Raw genomic sequence first — 17,648 nt, 5'->3', positions numbered from 1 at the left:
TCACTAAATGCCGTATAGCCATTAGCACCTTTCTGTTCAGTGAAAGTGGCAGAAGTAATGTAAAATTTCACACATACAGAAACTAAGAATAAAAGACAGAATTTTAAAAAATACGATTTCAAAAAAAGACAATACACAAAAAAAATCACAAAAGAAATAGGTCTTTATTTATTAGCAAACAACAAACACAACGCTATTGCGTTCTTGTCAATCAGGAATGCGTAAAATGGTAACATACACAAAACTGTATGATGCTCAGTAAAGCGTGTTTTCAAATGGTCACAGTAGTGATATCAAACATTTAGTTTTGATGGAAGTGGAATAAATATTACAGTACAATAGGTAACTTAAACTACCCAGTGAATCTCAAAAACAAAAAAAAAAAAACATGCAAACATCAAACGCTGAATAACAATGTAACTCTAAAATTCTCTTGATAGATAAAATTTGTATACTGATGTTTTATGGTCTTGTAAGTTATCAAAAAGAGAACATTTCATATTATATGTCTTCACTTTATGAGAGGCTCATGTGGTTGTAGGTCAGTTCATGCAGTTCACTGACTGAGGTCTGACTGGACTCATTTGTTTCCCACTGCTGATGGTAGCTGACGATGATCTCCTCATAAAGCATTGAAGAAGTTCTTCATCTGTGTATAAAAAGGTATTTAAGGATCACAATGGATCAGAAACAAAAGCCAGATAGGAAAACTGTAATGTGTCAGTGTGATGATTCTCCTCACAACAAAGACTTTTAACCCTTTTTCACCAACATGGAAACAGGTTCTGTTCTGATTCCTCCACCTTTATACCCCTTTCCACTAAAATTATTGTGTACGTGTTTTTTGATTAAGGGAAAACCATCTTAGAGCCTATGCCTTTCTGTTTGTTTTAGTGGTATGACACATTCAACATAGCGGACGGGCCAGAAACCAGGTTAGTAAACAGTAAAAAGCAGCATGGAGGTCAGTAAAAATGTTACAGTGGTTATGTCTTTTTATCTCTTGCTTATTCAGTCCCAGTTTAAAACTCTGTGCAGACTAATTTGGAATAATGTTTGAGCGCTGCTAGGGCAGAGACGGACAGTGTTTTGTGGTGGCACATCAATGCATCTCACCAGTTAAGGGGCTAAAATTAGTTTCATCTAGGTGTTGTATTTCCATCACTGCCAATTGAAGCTGGGGCCGAGCAATACCCTTGGCTACAGCGAAGTCATTTGATCCGGATGTAAATGCCAATCTTATTTTTTTTCCATTTACATAGCCAGACAAAGCCAGATGTTAGCAGGTGTTAGTGGTTTTTTGCAGTGGGGAGGGGATTAAATTTGAACTGATCAGAACATTTTGACTCTAAATTGTTTAGAGCTAATTTAGTGAAAAAGAGGTGTGTGAGGATGAGAGATGAGGTCTCAGGACGGGGCCCCCGTGTGGTTTACCCAGGTGTAGCCGCCATTACATCACGTACCTGAGTTATAAATTCTTCCTGCACCTCTGGATCACGCTGGAACTCCACACTGGCATCAAGTTGTAACACAGGTGTCTTTTTCAACTTCTCAAAATGTATTCTGCAAAAAGAGAGTCGAGCTGTAATAGACGGACCACCTCAGACCACACACTGTTGAACGTCATCTGTTCACGGCAGAACAACTAACAGCTGCAGGGAAAGACATTTCAAAGGTGATGATCAAATAGGAATCTGTGTAAAGCATCCTGTAATACAGTGTCTGTAACACTGCTGGTGTTTGTTGTTTTATTTTTTGATTTTTGCAGTCGTTTACCCATCATAACAGCTAAATAGCAATTTTAAGTGTAATGTCCTTATATTTTTTACATCATGCATATCAGGCCTGCATCCACAAAATCCACCTGAATGTAAAAATGCCTCAAAAATGGTCGATCATCTTCATAATTACTATGAAGAATTACATCACACTTCCAAATGGCACATGTTTTATTTAACATTTCAGTGGTCACTGATACTCAAAACAAAAATCTGATGAGAAAAAACAACACAGACATGATGTCATTAACACTCACTCAGTGGTCTTTTCAACAAGCCACTTCTCATGCTGAATGTGCAGCTTTTCCAGATAGTCCAGTTTCACTCCTTTCTCTTCTGCCCTTCCGCGATGCTCTAAACGCTCCATACATTTCTGAAAGATGACAAGAGTATGTCTTTTTAAACACAGAATAGAGTAAAAGTCAAAGATGTAACATTATAGTAGCAAAAATATAAATATAAACAGCCACAAGTTAAAATTTTGTGCTGCAAACATGCTTTTACCTCATGACTGTTGTTAGATTTATTGCATCTCCTCAATGTAACGTGAAATTGTAACATGAATTCTCCTACGTCCATACCTCTGGAGGGGCTCTGAGGTAGATGATGCCCTCCAGCTCCACCTGGTGTCCAAACTGCTCCACCAGGAGCGAGTGCCAGTCCTGGTAGACTGCCCACTCTGTAGAGTTGATACAGCCCAGCTCAAACATGTTCAGGGCAAAGATGTATCTGACAGGACAGAGAGGCAAGTTTAATTACGAGCAAACAAAATAACAGAGAAAGCATTTGCTCGATGCGTTAATAGTGCATATTTCCATTTCATGCTAATTCTAACCTGAATACAACTTTGATTATTGGCAATAATAATAACAATATACTGGTAATGTGGGGACTGTGGAGTAGGTCTGCAGCTCACTGTGGTTAAAATTTCTCTGGCACAGAAGATCAACACTTTCTCGCACATGTGGGATGATTATGGGCTTCCTCAAAATTGGGGTTCCCTGACATGACATCACTTTCTTTGTCTTGGCTCAATCACCTGTCGCTGTAGATTGAGCGCTCATACACCTGGACAGGTGTTCCCTGTGAGCTGAGTAGGCGAGCTGGAGGAGGCTGCAGCTGCGTTCTCAGTCGGCTCATACAGGAATATGTCTGAAATGTGTATGACCAGCGCTGAGGGTCCTGGTACATCATCTGCAGCAGGTTGCTGACTGTCTTCTGAGGTGACGCGTCTGTCTTCTGTCAAAGACATAAGCAGAGATGGTCAGGCTTGTCTTCCTTTGATTTTTGCTGGGAAAAGATGTAAAGGTGAGGAAATGTGCACATGCCTTTGAGGTCCCGCCCTGAATGTTCTGCCATTTGCTGACTGGTTCTGCCACCACCTCCCAGTATGGACACGCTGACTGCAAGAGTCTTGCAAAGGTCGACTTTCCAACAGCTGTTATTTTAGAGGACATAACACAAATTATATATTACCAACATTCACAGTTTGGCACAACATTTTCTAATTTTGAAGTACTGTAAATATGTTGATCTTAGGGACTGTTTTTTATGAGAAGGAAGTGGCTAATGCATATGGGAGAGGCTTTTCAAATGATTTTTTATGCCCAAGGAAGGGATTTATGTTTTTATATTTGGCATCGAAGAGGCACAATCAACTTTGAAAAAAACAAACAAAAATATGACATTTATTTCTGCTCTCCTTCATGCATGACAAAGGCTCTTTTTTTGTTTTCAACTTTCGTCTTTCGATTAACAAGGTGCAAGTTTTTATAATCTAATCACAGTTGCCATGCCAAGTTATTGATATTCTGGCCACTGCTGCCACAGTTGTATTAGGTACAACTTATTTGGAGAGCAATCATTATCAGTTCATGATGCTAATGTGGACTGTGTGCATGTTGATTGGGTGAGATTAGATTAATTTTATTAATCCAGAAGATATTTAAGGGCAAAGCAGCTCACAGTAAAAAGAATAACACAAGACAATAACAGAAAATTAAAAACAACAGATAAAACAACAAACTGAAAAAAAACACAAGACAAGTAAACACTAAAAAACTAAAACCTAAAAATAAAAATTGTGCTGTGATGTGTGTGCTTATTAAATTTTGTTGTTTTGTGTGTGGCTGTCACACACCCACTTTAAATTTATATACAGCCTGAGTGATTATGATGCAATTTGTAATGAGGATTTGCATTTCCCTAAGAAATCAGCTGTTCGTTTTTGTGATAATGCTCACTCCTGTGCCGTTTGCTGGTTGTTTTGCCTCCAATACTTAAGTTTGGTGTAAAAATAGTAAAATACGGTGGTTTCATGTGTCAGGAGGGTCACGTGTATCGGGAAGGGTCATGATAAAAAAAATAAGTCACACCCCTTCTCTGATAAATTAAGAGCAGAGCAGTCCTTTATACAGATCACAGACCACTAACACGCTGTACGTTTTTTTAAATACTCTAAAAATGCTGATCTTACCAATGTTGCCCTCGATAGAGACCCTCTTCACTCGAGCTGTTTTATTCTCAGTTGCAGTTGAGAGGCACCTTGAACAAGATAAACTGAGCTTCCGTGACTTGTTAGCCATTGTGTTTAAGTAAGTTGTCTGTTTTATGGCTGTGTTTCCAACTCGCAGGAGGCTGTCAGGTGTCTTCCACTGTGAAGGAGGCGCATTAACATTATATCCAAATCTCCTGAACGGTATCAAACCTGTTTTTAACTCGGAAACACGGTGTAACAAAGCGCATCGACGCAAGGCAGACATTACGACAGGCATAAATACAACTACAAAGAGATTGTCACATTCATTTGCATTTCACTCGGTATTTGCTAATATAAGTGTTAGTAAAGACTTTGCATTACCGCTGAGCTAAGCTCATGGTAGCTAGCTCCTCCTTTCCATGAGGTATGCTAACATCAGCTTTCGTTAAAATAGTCAATTTATGACTAAATGTGCTACTAATGCTACATTTGGGAGCGCCGATATATTGACTTAATTATTCATGTGGCGTTCGCACTCAATTTTAACATATTAGCTGCTGGTAGGTAAAATTATTTAGGTAACTTCATTTTAAATTATGCCCAAATGCTAAAAACAGTAGAAACATAAACTACTTCCGGTGTCGTGTTCTGTGCTTTCACAATCAAAGTTTTGACAAACCACAACCTGCCCGTTTGAAGAGAAAAGTGGTGGCAAAAGATGAATTCGCTCTTGCTTGGGTTTCACAAATTTACCGTTCAGATTCAAAGACGTTTGAAGGAATGACCGTACGAGTTTGGTCGCAAGGAAACTATAAAATATTTTATTTTATATTTCCTTGATCATAAATCCGGAAGTACTTCTGTTTCTACAGATGAATGAGGTCCATGAGGTCAATGGCTTTATTTACGTTTATGCAAAAAGTAAGTAGACGTAAACTATTAAGTGTTGACATGAAGTATATATAAACTATAAAATGTATATAAACTATAACGTGTTTATAGGCCTAAATAGAATTCGTTTTACGCAAATGTATTTGTGAAATATAAGATGTAAAATTTTTGCTTTTTATTTTCTGAGTTGTGTACCTGAGGATAATGCATGCTTAATTTAGTCACTGAATCATTTGGATCATGTCTCTTTGTATCTCACAATTAATCATCAAATCCCCCAATTTTCCCCAAATTTCCTTGGTTTCTAGTGACATTATAAGTACTTAACACCACACAGATTGTGGTGTCTGTATCAATTTACCCTAAGCTTACCATTTTTGTAGATCACTGATTTTCACAAACAGCCAAAAAATACATTTAATTGAGATTAGAGTGATATTTAATCATGTTTGTTGTTTAATGATAAGCATTTTGTTGGCATAGTTTTCAATCATGTTCAGCTTCCCCACCAGGCATTAAATCACAAATGTTAATTCTCATCTCTGTTTGAACAAAAGTGTTAATGTGGGATAGTTATACAAAATTTGTGACTTAATGGACATCAGGTGTTTTATTTCATTAACTCATGCCACAGCATTAACAGCAACAATCTGCATGAAAACGTCATCTTAAAGAAATAACTAATTTTAAAATCAAACGATACCATACTATGTGTCTGGAGCTCCGTAGGCACTAGTTTTTCTTACATTATTGTATGTGACGATGTCAATTAACATTCAAAATCCATAACACAGGTGCTTAACAAAGGTTCAATAAAAATCCAGTTGCACCCAAATGACAATATTATGATTATCTATGTAACTTAGTAAAGAAATATAATATGATTTGATAATTTAGTCAACGGTCACTTGCTAATAATTCATATTTTGTTTGTTACTGAAACACAAGTACAGAAATTCATTTAAAAAGCTACTGCAACTTTTTTATTTGTTAAAAAACACAATCAGACTTTGTAAGAAAAACATTTCACAATCATTTAACAATCAAATAAAGATTTACAATTTACATACTAAAAACTCTTTGCAATTATTTCTTAATTAAAACAAAAAAGGATTAAAAAATGTCAAGATTTGACTGCTCTTGGCCCTCATCAGTGTTGCGTCAGCAGTGCATCTCAGTAGTTTGTATTTTTGATGGTTATCTTTTGAGCCGCCTCAATCTTGTAATCATTGATACCTGAGGAGGAAAAAGGGCATTTTTTTAACCAAAGTCAAATTAAAGCAACTCATCAAAGAAATAAAGACAATGCTTTATTATTGAGACAATCATTGTAATGTGTGTGTGTTCTCACCCTCACTGAGAGCAGTGCCATCTGAGGAGAGGTGCCAGTATCTTCTGTCGCTCTGTCTGGCCTGCTCTCCATTCACCGCACTCAAGAAAGGTCCCCACAGGCTGGACTCCTTCTCAAACCTGCCAACCAGCATCAAATATTACTCAAGGTAGGCAATCACACAGGACTCAAAGGTACAGTGTGTAAGATTTAGGGGGATTTAGTGGCATCTAGCGGCTAGAAATGCAAACTGCAACCAGCTGGAACTTCAAAAAAACAAACAGACCCAGTGATTTAAACCATTAGAACACAGAATGAAGCAGTTTCACATTGAAAAATTAGTCTTTTTATGGCGCCGCTTGTCATGGAAGGTCTGCTAAATATAGTGACAGACAAAAGATGCTAATGGCTCTATCTAAAGTCAGTGTTTGGATTTTCATGTAGAGACATGGCGGTGCAACATGGCGATCACTGAGGATGAGGACCCACTCCCTATGTAAGTAAAAGCATTTCATTCTAAGGTCTCCTTTATACTCAACGTTACATACTGTAACAGAAATGCATGGAGCCTTCTGCCTGTGCTCTGCATCATTTCGTACATGTTTGGGCACATTTTCTGAAAGTTTACAGATAAGGACAAAAGCAGCAGTACCACCAGAGATCCTGGAGGCAGTGTAGCTAGTTCAAGCAGGATACGACTGTAGCAGAAGATTAAGACATCTAAATAATGGCAGAACTTAATGTATTTGTAATATATAATAACATATAGGAATATATAGTGAAATAGGTGAAAAGAATCCTCTGTTCACATGTCGGGATGTATATAATGGCTGCATCTGCCGTCTACAAGGCTGCCTTTGTTTAAAGGTACATTATTAAGACCTCCTCCACTGTCGCCACATTTGTTGTTATGTGAAACTTTTGACTCCGCCCTCTAGTGCCATCAATTGGCTGTTTCTATGCCAGCATCAAAGATGCATGGATGTCTGAGGGTAGTCATGTTTATAACATTTAAATCGGACATATTGATTTTCGTATGTAAAGGGAGTATCAATGAGCCTGAAGGTAACAAAACCCCAACATTTATTATTTTCGGGTGATTATACACTAAGGAAAACATATTTATATTTAATTTCATCCATTATATCCCCCTTAAATCCTACACACTGGACTTTTAAAAAAATCTATGAAAAGAAATGCACATGGACACATTATATGAACTCACGTGAAGCCAACATCTTTTCCCTTAAGAAGTTCAAGAGCCTCCAGCAGAGAGCTTCCCTTTGGCACATTCACAGAGTAGAGAGCAGCTGCTCCGCTCAGCGTCACCACCTCCACCGTCAGCATCACTTTGGTCTGGCTTGGTAAAACCACCACGGGATCTGCAGGCTCCAGCACGAGGGTATCTGTAGGAGCACATGCCACACAGTGAAGACACGGACACAACGTGAAATAAAAATCGACCACAGGGGGGCCGACGTAATGCTGCACATTACCATCCTCGTTGAGGCAATCCTTGCTTTTAACCGACAGGTAGGATTTCTTCTGGAGAGCAGGCAGGATCTGAGAAACAGCCATTGGGTTGTGGTACGTGTTGCTTCTGGCGTCTGTCCTCATCGCCTCCATTGAGGCAGCACAATCTGCAATATGGCTGCCCATTGCCAGTAAAGCCTTGAACACAACAGACGGGTACATTTCAGCTGCAGAGATTTTGTTTCAAACGGTAAAAGAGACAAAGGGAGTTAAACAAATGGATCCTTACTTGAACTGCGAGGCCTGTGCTGAACTCATTGCCAATATGACCGTCGTCCCTATGAGCGGCCAGGAGCGTCTCCTTGATCTTGCTGAGGGCTGTGTCGAGCTCAACAGCGTTCTGCACATGACCAGCCTCCTTCACACACTGGAGCGCCATTCCAGCCATGGCAAAGGTGTCTAAGGAGAAACCATCGGGTAAAATGTGCAAATTTAACGCACAGAGGGAGAGTTTCATTTCAAGCACAAGAAGAAACTAAACATCTGTGAGCGGTTACTGGATTCCTCTCAGATAAATATTGTGGTGGTGTTAACAGAACTGAGGCAAGTACACTCTGCGACCCTGAACTTTCATTCTGGCAAATTACTGTGAGATGACCAAAGGTGAGACCATGTCATTGTTTTGCAAGTCAAAAGAAAGACTCGAGTCTTTCAACTCAAGCTCCAAGTCAAGTCCCTGATCCTTAACTTGGAGAGGGAGACCTAAACAAGTCATAATGTGCAATGTAATTCCATTTTAACAACAAAGTGATATATTCAATTTACAAATATGTATGTATGCAAGATATCAAGTATTTTTCAAGTTAAAAGGCTAAGATTCAAGTAAAGACACAAGTTACTGATGTTAAAGTCCAAGTAAAGTTAAAAGTCTTTTTTGATTTCTGAAGTCAGTTTTTTTGTGACACGAGTTGGACTCGAGTCCAAGTCATGTGACTTTAGTCCTCACCTCTGAAGATGACCAACTAGTATTAATCACTAGTATCTTTATGTAATTTACCTGTTTGAATTACTCTAAATATAATGCAACAACACAGCACAGTTGTTTTTTTTTAAATCTTTCATGCTCTCACTCCACCAGCATGAGTGCTAATCAGTCTACCATTAGGCAATTTATTGACTTTTTTTATCATAAGAATTGGAATAAATCATTGCCTTCACAATTTCTCTTTTATATTTATTATTTAACAGCTACAGTAAAACATTACTCACCAATACTCTCAGAGTCTCCGTGTTTGAAGAGATTATTTTCTGCTGCCTTGATGAGCTTGTTGCTGACATGGTTGTTGACCCTGATGCCGCTCACACAAAGAGCGAGCACACCCAGAGAGTACTGGTAATAGTTGGTCAAAGGGCGGTGGCTGACTGTGCAACGCAGAGGAGAAATAAAAGAAACCATATTATATTAAAATGCGTCACTGTAATTTTTCAGAAGCTAAAAAGTACTTTATTTTGTTCTTAGCTTGGATGGCATTTTGACATGGTTGCTCTAATGACCGATCCCAAAACTGCAGAATTCAAACAAAATACAACCTTAACACTCAGAGATGTAATTGACACTTCACAGCTATAAAGCTTAAATAGAGCCATTATGAAAAAGGATGTATTGGTAATGTTTGCTGGTAACATACAAAATCATAAATTATGAAATGTTAAATTGTTTCATTGTCATTGAGCAAATTAGGCCCAGGGTGTTGAGATTTTAAACTTTAACGTAAAATATCTCGGATTTTTTTTTCTGAGAAAATATCCTCACAAAACAACCATTTTGTAACACAGTGTAAAACAGGACGAGGAACACTTTTTATGACAACTGCTGGCATCCAACAGGTCAAAGGAAAACTTACCGGCAATATGCTCTTTTTCTTGCTCCATCTGATTCTTCAGGTGTGTCAGCAGCGGCTCACTCTTCTCACTGACGGTGAAGGTGATCGTGGTGAGGTCGTAGCAGGAGGACTTCAGTGCAAGAGTGTAAAGTGCTAAGAGGCCAACCACAGACTGACTGTTTGAGAGAGAGCTGACAAAGACACAAGAGACAAAGGTTCAGGGAAACGATCGGTTCAAGCCCAGATTTAAAATAGCATTACAGTGTATCAAACAATGAAATACCTTTGAAGGTCATTGTGCAAATCATTTTTCAGTTTGTTAAGGTGATCACTCTCCTTTGCGGAGTTGTGGTTGTCAGAAAGTCGTAATGCCAAGTGGACGCTGGGATTGGGGAGTCCTTCCTGCGTCTCCAGTGAGCGAAGGAGATTCTTATTAAGTGACAGGTGCAGCTCTCTGTTGGATCCTTCAGTATCTGGATTCAAATATTAAAAGAAAATCTCAGTAAATTTAATTCATAGCCATAAAAAAGAGATAGATAGACAGACAGATATTCAGATAGAATAACACTAGAAGAGAAAATTCTATGTATATGTATAGAAAAATGAACCTCAGCATACTCTGTAAGAATTACATAAGAATATACAATGATACACTATAAATATACAAAATAAAATCACTAAAATATTCATAATATATAGAAAAAATCTAAAATAATACATTTATCCATGGGATGACATACTGCCCGCATAAATACATAAACAAGTGTGCAAACTTGTTGATGATTTTTTATTTTTAAGAGAGCAGATATACTAATACTCTCCTGCTGACATCAACTTGAACTTTCGCAGCATTGCAAAACCAGAACTGCAGCATCAGCAGCCACAACAAGAGGATCATTTAGAGAAGTTTCCTTGCTGTGTTCAAGATCTCTCAGTGTCTCTCATTTATGAAAAAAGTCACAGCATGATCTGTGTTATACAACTATTAAACAACTTCTGTTAATAAGCAAGATGAAGTCTATTCAGATTCCTAGTAGTAGATGATTGTGAAATCAGTGAATGTCTGGCCTGGTGAGTCAATTTGTTTGTAAAGTTGGTAATTTCCAGAGTTCAGACAGATTTGGTAAGAGTAGTCAGAGTTTTTATTGATTGGTGACAGATTTATAAAAGAAAAATAAAATACTTACCACATGGTTTACCAGAGGTAAAAGCCAGGAGGCTTGTTATTATGATCAAAGGCAGCATTTTGGATACCCTGTTGGATATCACTGTCAGTTTAAATTAATCAACATATTCGCCTGAAATGTTACAGTAATAATGCAGATATAGGTCTACTGTAAAACGGATAGATCAGAAAACTCTTGCCATGATAGTATTTACGTTTTTGAGGAAACAGTTAAACAATTAATCAAAAATAATTGGAATATACTTGTAGACTAACTCTAGATACACGACAATCTATTCCGCGATGTTAGGTTAATGTTATAAGATCGTAATTGCAATGTTATCACTGTATTTTAGTCATTAGCTGGTAAGCCTTTAATATTTTTGCAGTACACAGTGGTGTCTTACCGCCGCAGAGACTCACTCCAGTGTGAAGAATAACAGCTGAGTAAGAACAGAGGCAGAGACAACAGCTTCTAGTATTTCACTGTCACATGACTCGTTATTTGCGATGACAAAGCGATGAGAAAAGCAAGACGGTCCCTTTAAACATACCTTAAATGGAAGGTTGGAGATATCTATCTTGTCAGCGCATATACTCTTTGGTAAATACGAACGAATAAACAAGAGGCAGATGACTATCTTACATTACACAAATCGGCGAGCGACTCTCGTTTAAAACTGGCATTTTAACTAATGCCAACCAACGTAAGCAGCTACGACTGGTGCTAACGCTTCAAAAATAACTTAGTCAACTTTGTTCATGTGAGTCACCGACTGTTAAACACTAACTTCAAGTTGTTCGTTTTCCGTAACTACAATTCCCACAATTCTCTGAACGTAACGTACGTACTTTCTAGAATATTGACGATACTTCTGGCGCGACTCACTTTTTCAGAATAGCTACCCAAAAGCAAGCCCACCATTCAGGCAGCTCAGACCACAGGGGCATTTAATGTGGGGGCTGTTTCTGCATGCAAGTTGCTTCAATATTAAGTTAGTGAGACTTTCGCGTGTAAAGCCTGTTGCTGTGTGCTAATGGCGTCATTCCGGAGGAAAACAAAGTGGACTGACGGAGACTAGCTAACGTTAAACATCAACAACAAAAACACGAAGGGGCAGGGCAGCTGCACAGGTCGGTCTGTAACGCGACAATGTTACATGTCTGCTTTACTTATTGAAAGTTGTTATTCGGCACAGGGATGAAGCTGTAATTGTGTCGTGTTAAAGTACTAGCTTGTTTTATCTGTAACGTCATACTAAGGTTAAATTTAACAGTGGCGTTATCGCTAGTAAAGATTATCAGCCAGCTGTCCTCGTGTAAACAGAGTTATAACTTGTTGAGCTGTGTGTTTGTTTCATGTAAACCTACACGACGCACATCTGCTTGGTATTGATGTTCTAGATCAGCTCGGGTCAGTTTTCAGTGAACTACCCGTGTCACCTCCAATAATTTCACCGACTGGACCACCCTGTTCCCACTAGCAGTGAACTGGGGTTCCTGCCAGCCATGTATTCATTTTCAGGCCCCACAAGCATCCCTGAATTTGATCTCGCATCTCCAAGTACGTCTGGCCATCTACAGAGAGCAACTCTCTCTAACAAGTATGTAGCCAAAGGTTTGGGTCCTCTCCACACGTCAGAAATGCAATGGCAACACTTGGGATATTCTGTCAGTCTTAAACTGACATTTGTCTCTCTCTATCCCACAGCAGCTGGGGGACAAGGTGCCTCAGGAAGCACAGGAGGAGAGTTGATGATGAGTAAGAGATGCACAGACTTGATATCTAACAATGCTTTGGAGTAGTCACATATGAGTGATATGATGCACACCAGTCAGCCAAACCATTAGAACCACTACTGAATAACACGAGGTGAACAGCAGTGATCATCTTGTCACAATATAGTGTTCTGGTGGTGAAAACCCTTGGTCATTGCATTCATGTGGATGCCACCTGACACGCTACACACACCCAAATATTCAGTGTGTTTACATGATGTTAAGGAAAGTGGCAATATTGTGTTAGGCCGACTAAAGCTAGACTTCTAAAATACATGTAAACATGTTTGTCTGACTAAATTCTTACCAAGTTGAATTACTCGAAGTTGAACAAACACACCTAGATAATGCAGTTTGGATTCAATTTATTCTTTTATATATAAGCCTCAACCTGACCTGAAATGGCCAAGGCTTTCTACACATGCTCCATAGTCCCTGCGCTGGGCTTTGACCCGGGAGTCAAACAGCATACAATTGTAGACGAAAGCCAGGAAACACAAAAGAAGAAGACGACCGGAGAAAAATCAAACAAGACAAAGGCACCTAAGTGAAGTGTAGAGCACATATGTAATGTACAGAAAAGTTATCCCTGTTTGCTGCTTGCTAACTTGTTTGGCATGTGACATAATAGGTCAACCAGAGTAAGGCGCAGTAGTAACTAGCTGAAAGGGGGCAAGAGTCAGACATACAGTAAAACTTTATTTAATAGCCCGGGCTACTGTTGGCTCGAACCATTGAACTCATTTGGCTTGTATTTAGGACTGGGGTCTATATGGGACAGACTTTTAATTCCATTCACATAAAAAGATCTGCAGTAGTGTTTGGGTGGGCAGAGCGTGTCAAGTGACCACTTGAATACCAGGACCCAAGGTTTCCCTGCAGAGCAAGACGCCAAATGTCAGTGATAAATGTTATTCACTGAACTTTTAATGTTTTGGCTGATTGGATTACATCTTAACATTTTCCTTCAGGGGATGCAGTGCTAAAAGGAGGAGGTTAACGTTGGAGGCAGAAGTGGACATTTCAGAGAACACAAACACTAGCATTTGTAATGACGGGCCGACAGCAAACAGCTGCTCTCCTGTGTCTGCTCAGCAAGCCAGCCCTGCACCTCCACAGCCCTGCTCAGCATCGCAACCCTCTACTTCGTTGCAGCCCTCGTCTGCTCTGTCCCGACCCGAGACAGAGAGCTCCTGCATGGAGATAGAGACGGCTCAGAGGAAACTTCAGGAGATTGAAGACAGGTATGTAATATGCAGCGTCTGGGAAAAGTTACAAAAACTTCCATCTATGTACCTGATTGCTTGCTTTTCAAAATTCAAACTAACACCTCAAATAACCAAAAATCCATCCTTCAAGTAGTCACCCTGGAATCTGTTCACATGTTGAAGTGTGAAAAGAAAAAATATATTATGTTAACGGATCCAGCAATCCCAGACTTTTTAGACATCCCATGTTATTAGAGAGTAAGCTCCTGCAATAGTTAAGTACTGCTGCCCTGTTGAATGAACTAATGAATTCAGGTATAAGTTTTCCAGACTTTAGGAGGACTAAAGAAATGTGAAGCAGCACAAAGCGATATTTCCTTTGTTTCATTTATCCCATGCAGGATCATTTGGGCCTTGAGTTTATTCCAACATGCATTTGGTAAGAGGGGGGTTTCACCCTTGAAAGGTCACCAATCTAGTAAAGATCAGAATATCCTCTGAAGTGACTATGATTTGTCTGACTAATCGTGTTTAAAATAGAAGCAGGGGATCAGACTCTCATCTGCTGCAGGGGTTTGTTTGGTGTGACATTGTTTTCCTGGTGAGGAGCCATATAAATGTGCGATTATTAAATGGTGTCATTTCTTGTCTTGCTATATTATTCAGGGTTCCCACAGTCATGGAAAACCTGAAATAGTCATGGAATTTCAATGTTATTTTCCAGGCCTGGAAAAGTTTTAGAATAAGTAAAAATCATTAAATGTTTTGGAAAAGTTATGGATTTTAGTTGTGTGTAAAGGGATTGTTAAGGTACTCTTTCATGGATGACCTTCCAGTTAATGTGACAAACATAACCAGCTATTACAGATGGAAAAGGCTGCTGTTTCGTTTTCGTGCAATAATTAATATTTGAAGTAAAGTATACATACAGTTCTGTTCATTTCATATGTTGCGAATAGTCATTCAATTTTATTATGGGTCCTTGAAAAGTCATGGAAAAGTTTTGAAATTTTGTGTTTGAAAATGCGTAGGAACCGTTATTATTGTTCTGTGTCAAAAGCACTGAATTAAGATATTGTTGGTCAAGACTTAAATCTGTTCCAAACACATCTAAAATATTTGAGAAAATATTTGTATAGATTCATATGTAACTAATCTCTCCTGATCGTAACTTATGACCCACTCTTGGTTTGTGTCAGTGTAATTTTCTGCAGAGAGTCTGCCCTCTGCCTGTATTTTCCTAGCTCCTTTTTAATTTTTACATGTGACATATTTGAGGATGTGTACCCCCTCAGATGGGGTTGGAATTTTTTGAAAGAAAAATTGGTTATGGAGGGCTTTGTGAGTGAGGAGGAGGACTTTGACTTGAATGCGTTGTGGGACAGGGAGCCAGTGGAGATTCTGGAGGACAGGGGTGATGTGATCACAGGGGCTGGAGTGAGTTAGCAAACGAGCAGCAGAGCTCTGCATGTGCTGGAGCTTATTGAGGACTTTGGGTGATGAACCGAAGACATTGCTATTGTAGTAATCAATTCTGGAGGTGATGAAAGCATGGATTAGAGTTTCAGCTGCAGAGTGGGAGAGTGATTGGTGGAGACGAGGTATATTTTTAAGGTGGCAGAAGGCGGTCGTGGTGACATGGTTAACATGTTCAAAGGATAGGTTGTTGTTGAAGATGATACAAAGGTTGCGGATGTGTGGGGATGAGTGCAAAGTGGAGTGGTCAATGGTGAGGCAGAAGTCGTGTGCGGATTTGGTGAGAGATTTGAGACTGTTGATGAGCATGTCAGATTTTCTGCTAAATTTCAAATACGGTCCAATGATTTTCCGGTAGTTTTAGTTGCATTTACCTTATGTTGTCAAGATATTCGCTGGTTTCCTTCCATTTGGCCACAATGGATTTGTTTTGCCATTCAGTGGAAGTGATGGCTTTACATGAAATGGAGTCATCAACACTGTACCCTCATTGCTTTAAGTGAAAACTGCAAGTTTTATGTATCACAGAATCACGCTGGAGGATGACGATGAGGACGAAGATCTGGATGTGGAGCCGGCCCCTAGACGGCCAGTGCTGGTGATCTCTGACAGTTTGAAGGAGGGTCTGCAGCGCGGCATCAATGACATCCTTCTGCACACAGTAGCCCAGTCTGTGTATGTTCCACCAAGGTTTTTTTACTGAAACGTTTCTGTTTCATTACCTAACATGAAGCTCCTCGACACATTGTTTCCAGGGTGTTTGTTTTTGTCTCACCTGCTTTTTCCTTATAACTTTAGGAGCCACTCCTGCATGGAGTTGGTATTGTGGCGCCCACCAGACGATCCCTTCAGTCGGCGGCGAAAGGGCTCATTACAGAAACAAAGTAAACAACAGACAGTATCTCGGCAACCCCCGACTCCGTGTCCATCTCCCACCCCTCACAGCCCCTCCAGTCCACCTCCAGACACACACTCCCCTCTGTACAGCTTTCCTGTGGCCCACAGTTCTGGAGAGGAGGACATGGAAATGTAAAGGTGCTTGATGACTTGAAAGGACATGCCAAAGTAAGAGACTTGAAATGTAGTCGCACAAAAGACTATAACAGGACTCAGAACCACTTGAAGTTCATCTGTTTGGCAAGGTATGTTGGCTTTACATGAATGTTGTGCCATTTTGGACAGTTTAGGCAACACATCTTTTGCTTTACAGTCACTCAGTATGGGTTTTTTGACTATAATCCAGTGCAACTATATAAAGAAAATGTAACAATGCTGACTGATTAATATTTTTTATTTATTTAAATCTCCAGTGTAACTGTCATGATCTCAATATTTGGTACAGTTCTTTAGACAGCCTTACAAAACCAAATTAATATGATTTACAGAATTAACCTTTGCCCTTAGAAATGAGATAATTTGTACATAAATTTGCCAAAGCCTGCCAACAACACACTGATGTACTGTAAATGTAATGTTCTTTGTTAAACATCAGTGTCTGAATTTTGTACAGTTTTTATGTTCATCTTCTGGGCATCGTAAACAGGACACAAAACATTGTTCCTTTGGGGTCACATTTGCTCGCAGCATGCCTTCCTGCTTGCTGTTGTACTTGTTGTGGTAGAAAGACTATCTTCCTGTAGAACTTAGCAAGTATGCCATCTATGAGTATATTTGCATTTTTTTCATGATTTGATTGTATTTTCATATATACATTACCAGCATTGCAAACAGCCATAGAGTGTTATCACCTTTTATTTGTTTTTGAATAAACTCTTACGTTGTCCATGTAGAAATTCTGCACTGCTTAGTTTATTTTCATTAGATAACATTTTGCTTACATTTGGTGAAAGCAATCCCCTTTTTTATGAGCATTGCAATGTTTTTATTATCACATACAGTATACCAGAAAGAGAAAGGGTCCAAGGACAAAACCCTGAGGAACACAATAAGTGACCATACATCCATACATATGTTAAAAACAATTAGCCAAATATAATTTTAATCAGTGAACTATTCTGTTATTCAATGCAGCAGCCTCCAATTTGTCACAAAAAAAGAAATGATTTATTGTGTCCTATGCCATTTGTCACAACTTCTTTTGAATGTGCCAGAAAGCTGCCAAAAAAGTCATTATTGTGCAGTTTGTGCAACAACTTTTATGATGATACACAGGATTCCCATGAAGA

General features: G+C 39.1%; 3 protein-coding genes across 6 annotated transcripts; 1 reads left to right on the top strand and 2 right to left on the bottom strand.

The window, feature by feature from the left end:
• Positions 1 to 145: 145 nt before the first annotated feature.
• On the bottom strand, positions 146 to 4,882 carry dguok (deoxyguanosine kinase). 2 transcript variants are annotated; one of them, XM_042488324.1, is made up of 8 exons: positions 4,639 to 4,882; positions 4,255 to 4,432; positions 3,107 to 3,216; positions 2,818 to 3,017; positions 2,360 to 2,507; positions 2,036 to 2,151; positions 1,464 to 1,563; positions 146 to 649 (listed from the first exon to the last, which is right to left on the bottom strand). In XM_042488324.1, exons 2-8 carry the CDS (start codon positions 4,361 to 4,363, stop codon positions 623 to 625), a joined length of 810 nt encoding a protein of 269 aa, XP_042344258.1. In that variant the 5' UTR covers positions 4,364 to 4,432; positions 4,639 to 4,882; the 3' UTR covers positions 146 to 622. The 2 variants fall into 2 exon arrangements, with proteins under 2 accessions (XP_042344258.1, XP_042344257.1); XM_042488323.1 differs by having other exon boundaries at positions 4,255 to 4,882.
• A 1,366-nt stretch (positions 4,883 to 6,248) lies between these two features.
• tcn2 (transcobalamin II) lies at positions 6,249 to 11,490 on the bottom strand. The gene is made up of 10 exons (XM_042487964.1): positions 11,407 to 11,490; positions 11,022 to 11,089; positions 10,118 to 10,307; positions 9,856 to 10,025; positions 9,221 to 9,373; positions 8,241 to 8,410; positions 7,975 to 8,149; positions 7,704 to 7,884; positions 6,500 to 6,618; positions 6,249 to 6,384 (listed from the first exon to the last, which is right to left on the bottom strand). Exons 2-10 carry the CDS (start codon positions 11,077 to 11,079, stop codon positions 6,323 to 6,325), a joined length of 1,278 nt encoding a protein of 425 aa, XP_042343898.1. The 5' UTR covers positions 11,080 to 11,089; positions 11,407 to 11,490; the 3' UTR covers positions 6,249 to 6,322.
• A 78-nt stretch (positions 11,491 to 11,568) lies between these two features.
• On the top strand, positions 11,569 to 17,255 carry ccdc117 (coiled-coil domain containing 117). Of its 3 annotated transcripts, none has more exons than XM_042487966.1 (6): positions 11,569 to 12,133; positions 12,404 to 12,603; positions 12,714 to 12,761; positions 13,750 to 14,022; positions 15,991 to 16,152; positions 16,261 to 17,255. In XM_042487966.1, the coding sequence occupies exons 2-6, from the start codon at positions 12,509 to 12,511 to the stop codon at positions 16,493 to 16,495; spliced, it is 813 nt and encodes a 270-aa protein (XP_042343900.1). In that variant the 5' UTR covers positions 11,569 to 12,133; positions 12,404 to 12,508; the 3' UTR covers positions 16,496 to 17,255. The 3 variants fall into 3 exon arrangements, with proteins under 3 accessions (XP_042343900.1, XP_042343899.1, XP_042343901.1); XM_042487965.1 differs by having other exon boundaries at positions 11,571 to 12,133; positions 12,711 to 12,761; XM_042487967.1 differs by having other exon boundaries at positions 11,576 to 12,133; positions 12,711 to 12,761; positions 15,991 to 16,137.
• The last annotated feature ends 393 nt before the right edge of the window (positions 17,256 to 17,648 follow it).

The sequence above is a fragment of the Plectropomus leopardus genome, chromosome 6 (genome assembly GCF_008729295.1).
Source record: "Plectropomus leopardus isolate mb chromosome 6, YSFRI_Pleo_2.0, whole genome shotgun sequence".
In the NCBI taxonomy this organism is placed as follows: domain Eukaryota; kingdom Metazoa; phylum Chordata; class Actinopteri; order Perciformes; family Serranidae; genus Plectropomus; species Plectropomus leopardus.
The sequence above is the reverse complement of the archived record's forward strand: the minus strand, read 5'-3'. Positions and strand labels throughout refer to the sequence as shown.

Bases quoted from the DNA above. Each gene is read 5' to 3' on its own strand.
- dguok (XM_042488323.1), bottom strand. From the start codon at position 4,552: ATGCCTGTCGTAATGTCTGCCTTGCGTCGATGCGCTTTGTTACACCGT. The intron at 1,564-2,035 runs GTGAGTGTTAAT...CTCTTTTTGCAG, and splicing joins CTTGTTGAAAAGACCACTGA to AATACATTTTGAGAAGTTGA. The intron at 650-1,463 runs GTACGTGATGTA...TTTTATACACAG, and splicing joins AGGAAGAATTTATAACTCAG to ATGAAGAACTTCTTCAATGC.
- tcn2 (XM_042487964.1), bottom strand. From the start codon at position 11,079: ATGCTGCCTTTGATCATAATAACAAGCCTCCTGGCTTTTACCTCTGGT. The intron at 10,308-11,021 runs GTAAGTATTTTA...ATTTGAATCCAG, and splicing joins TACCTCTGGTAAACCATGTG to ATACTGAAGGATCCAACAGA. The intron at 10,026-10,117 runs GTATTTCATTGT...TGTCTTTGTCAG, and splicing joins TTGCACAATGACCTTCAAAG to CTCTCTCTCAAACAGTCAGT.
- ccdc117 (XM_042487965.1), top strand. From the start codon at position 12,509: ATGTATTCATTTTCAGGCCCCACAAGCATCCCTGAATTTGATCTCGCA. The intron at 12,762-13,749 runs GTAAGAGATGCA...ATTTTCCTTCAG, and splicing joins AGGAGGAGAGTTGATGATGA to GGGATGCAGTGCTAAAAGGA. The intron at 14,023-15,990 runs GTATGTAATATG...TATGTATCACAG, and splicing joins CTTCAGGAGATTGAAGACAG to AATCACGCTGGAGGATGACG.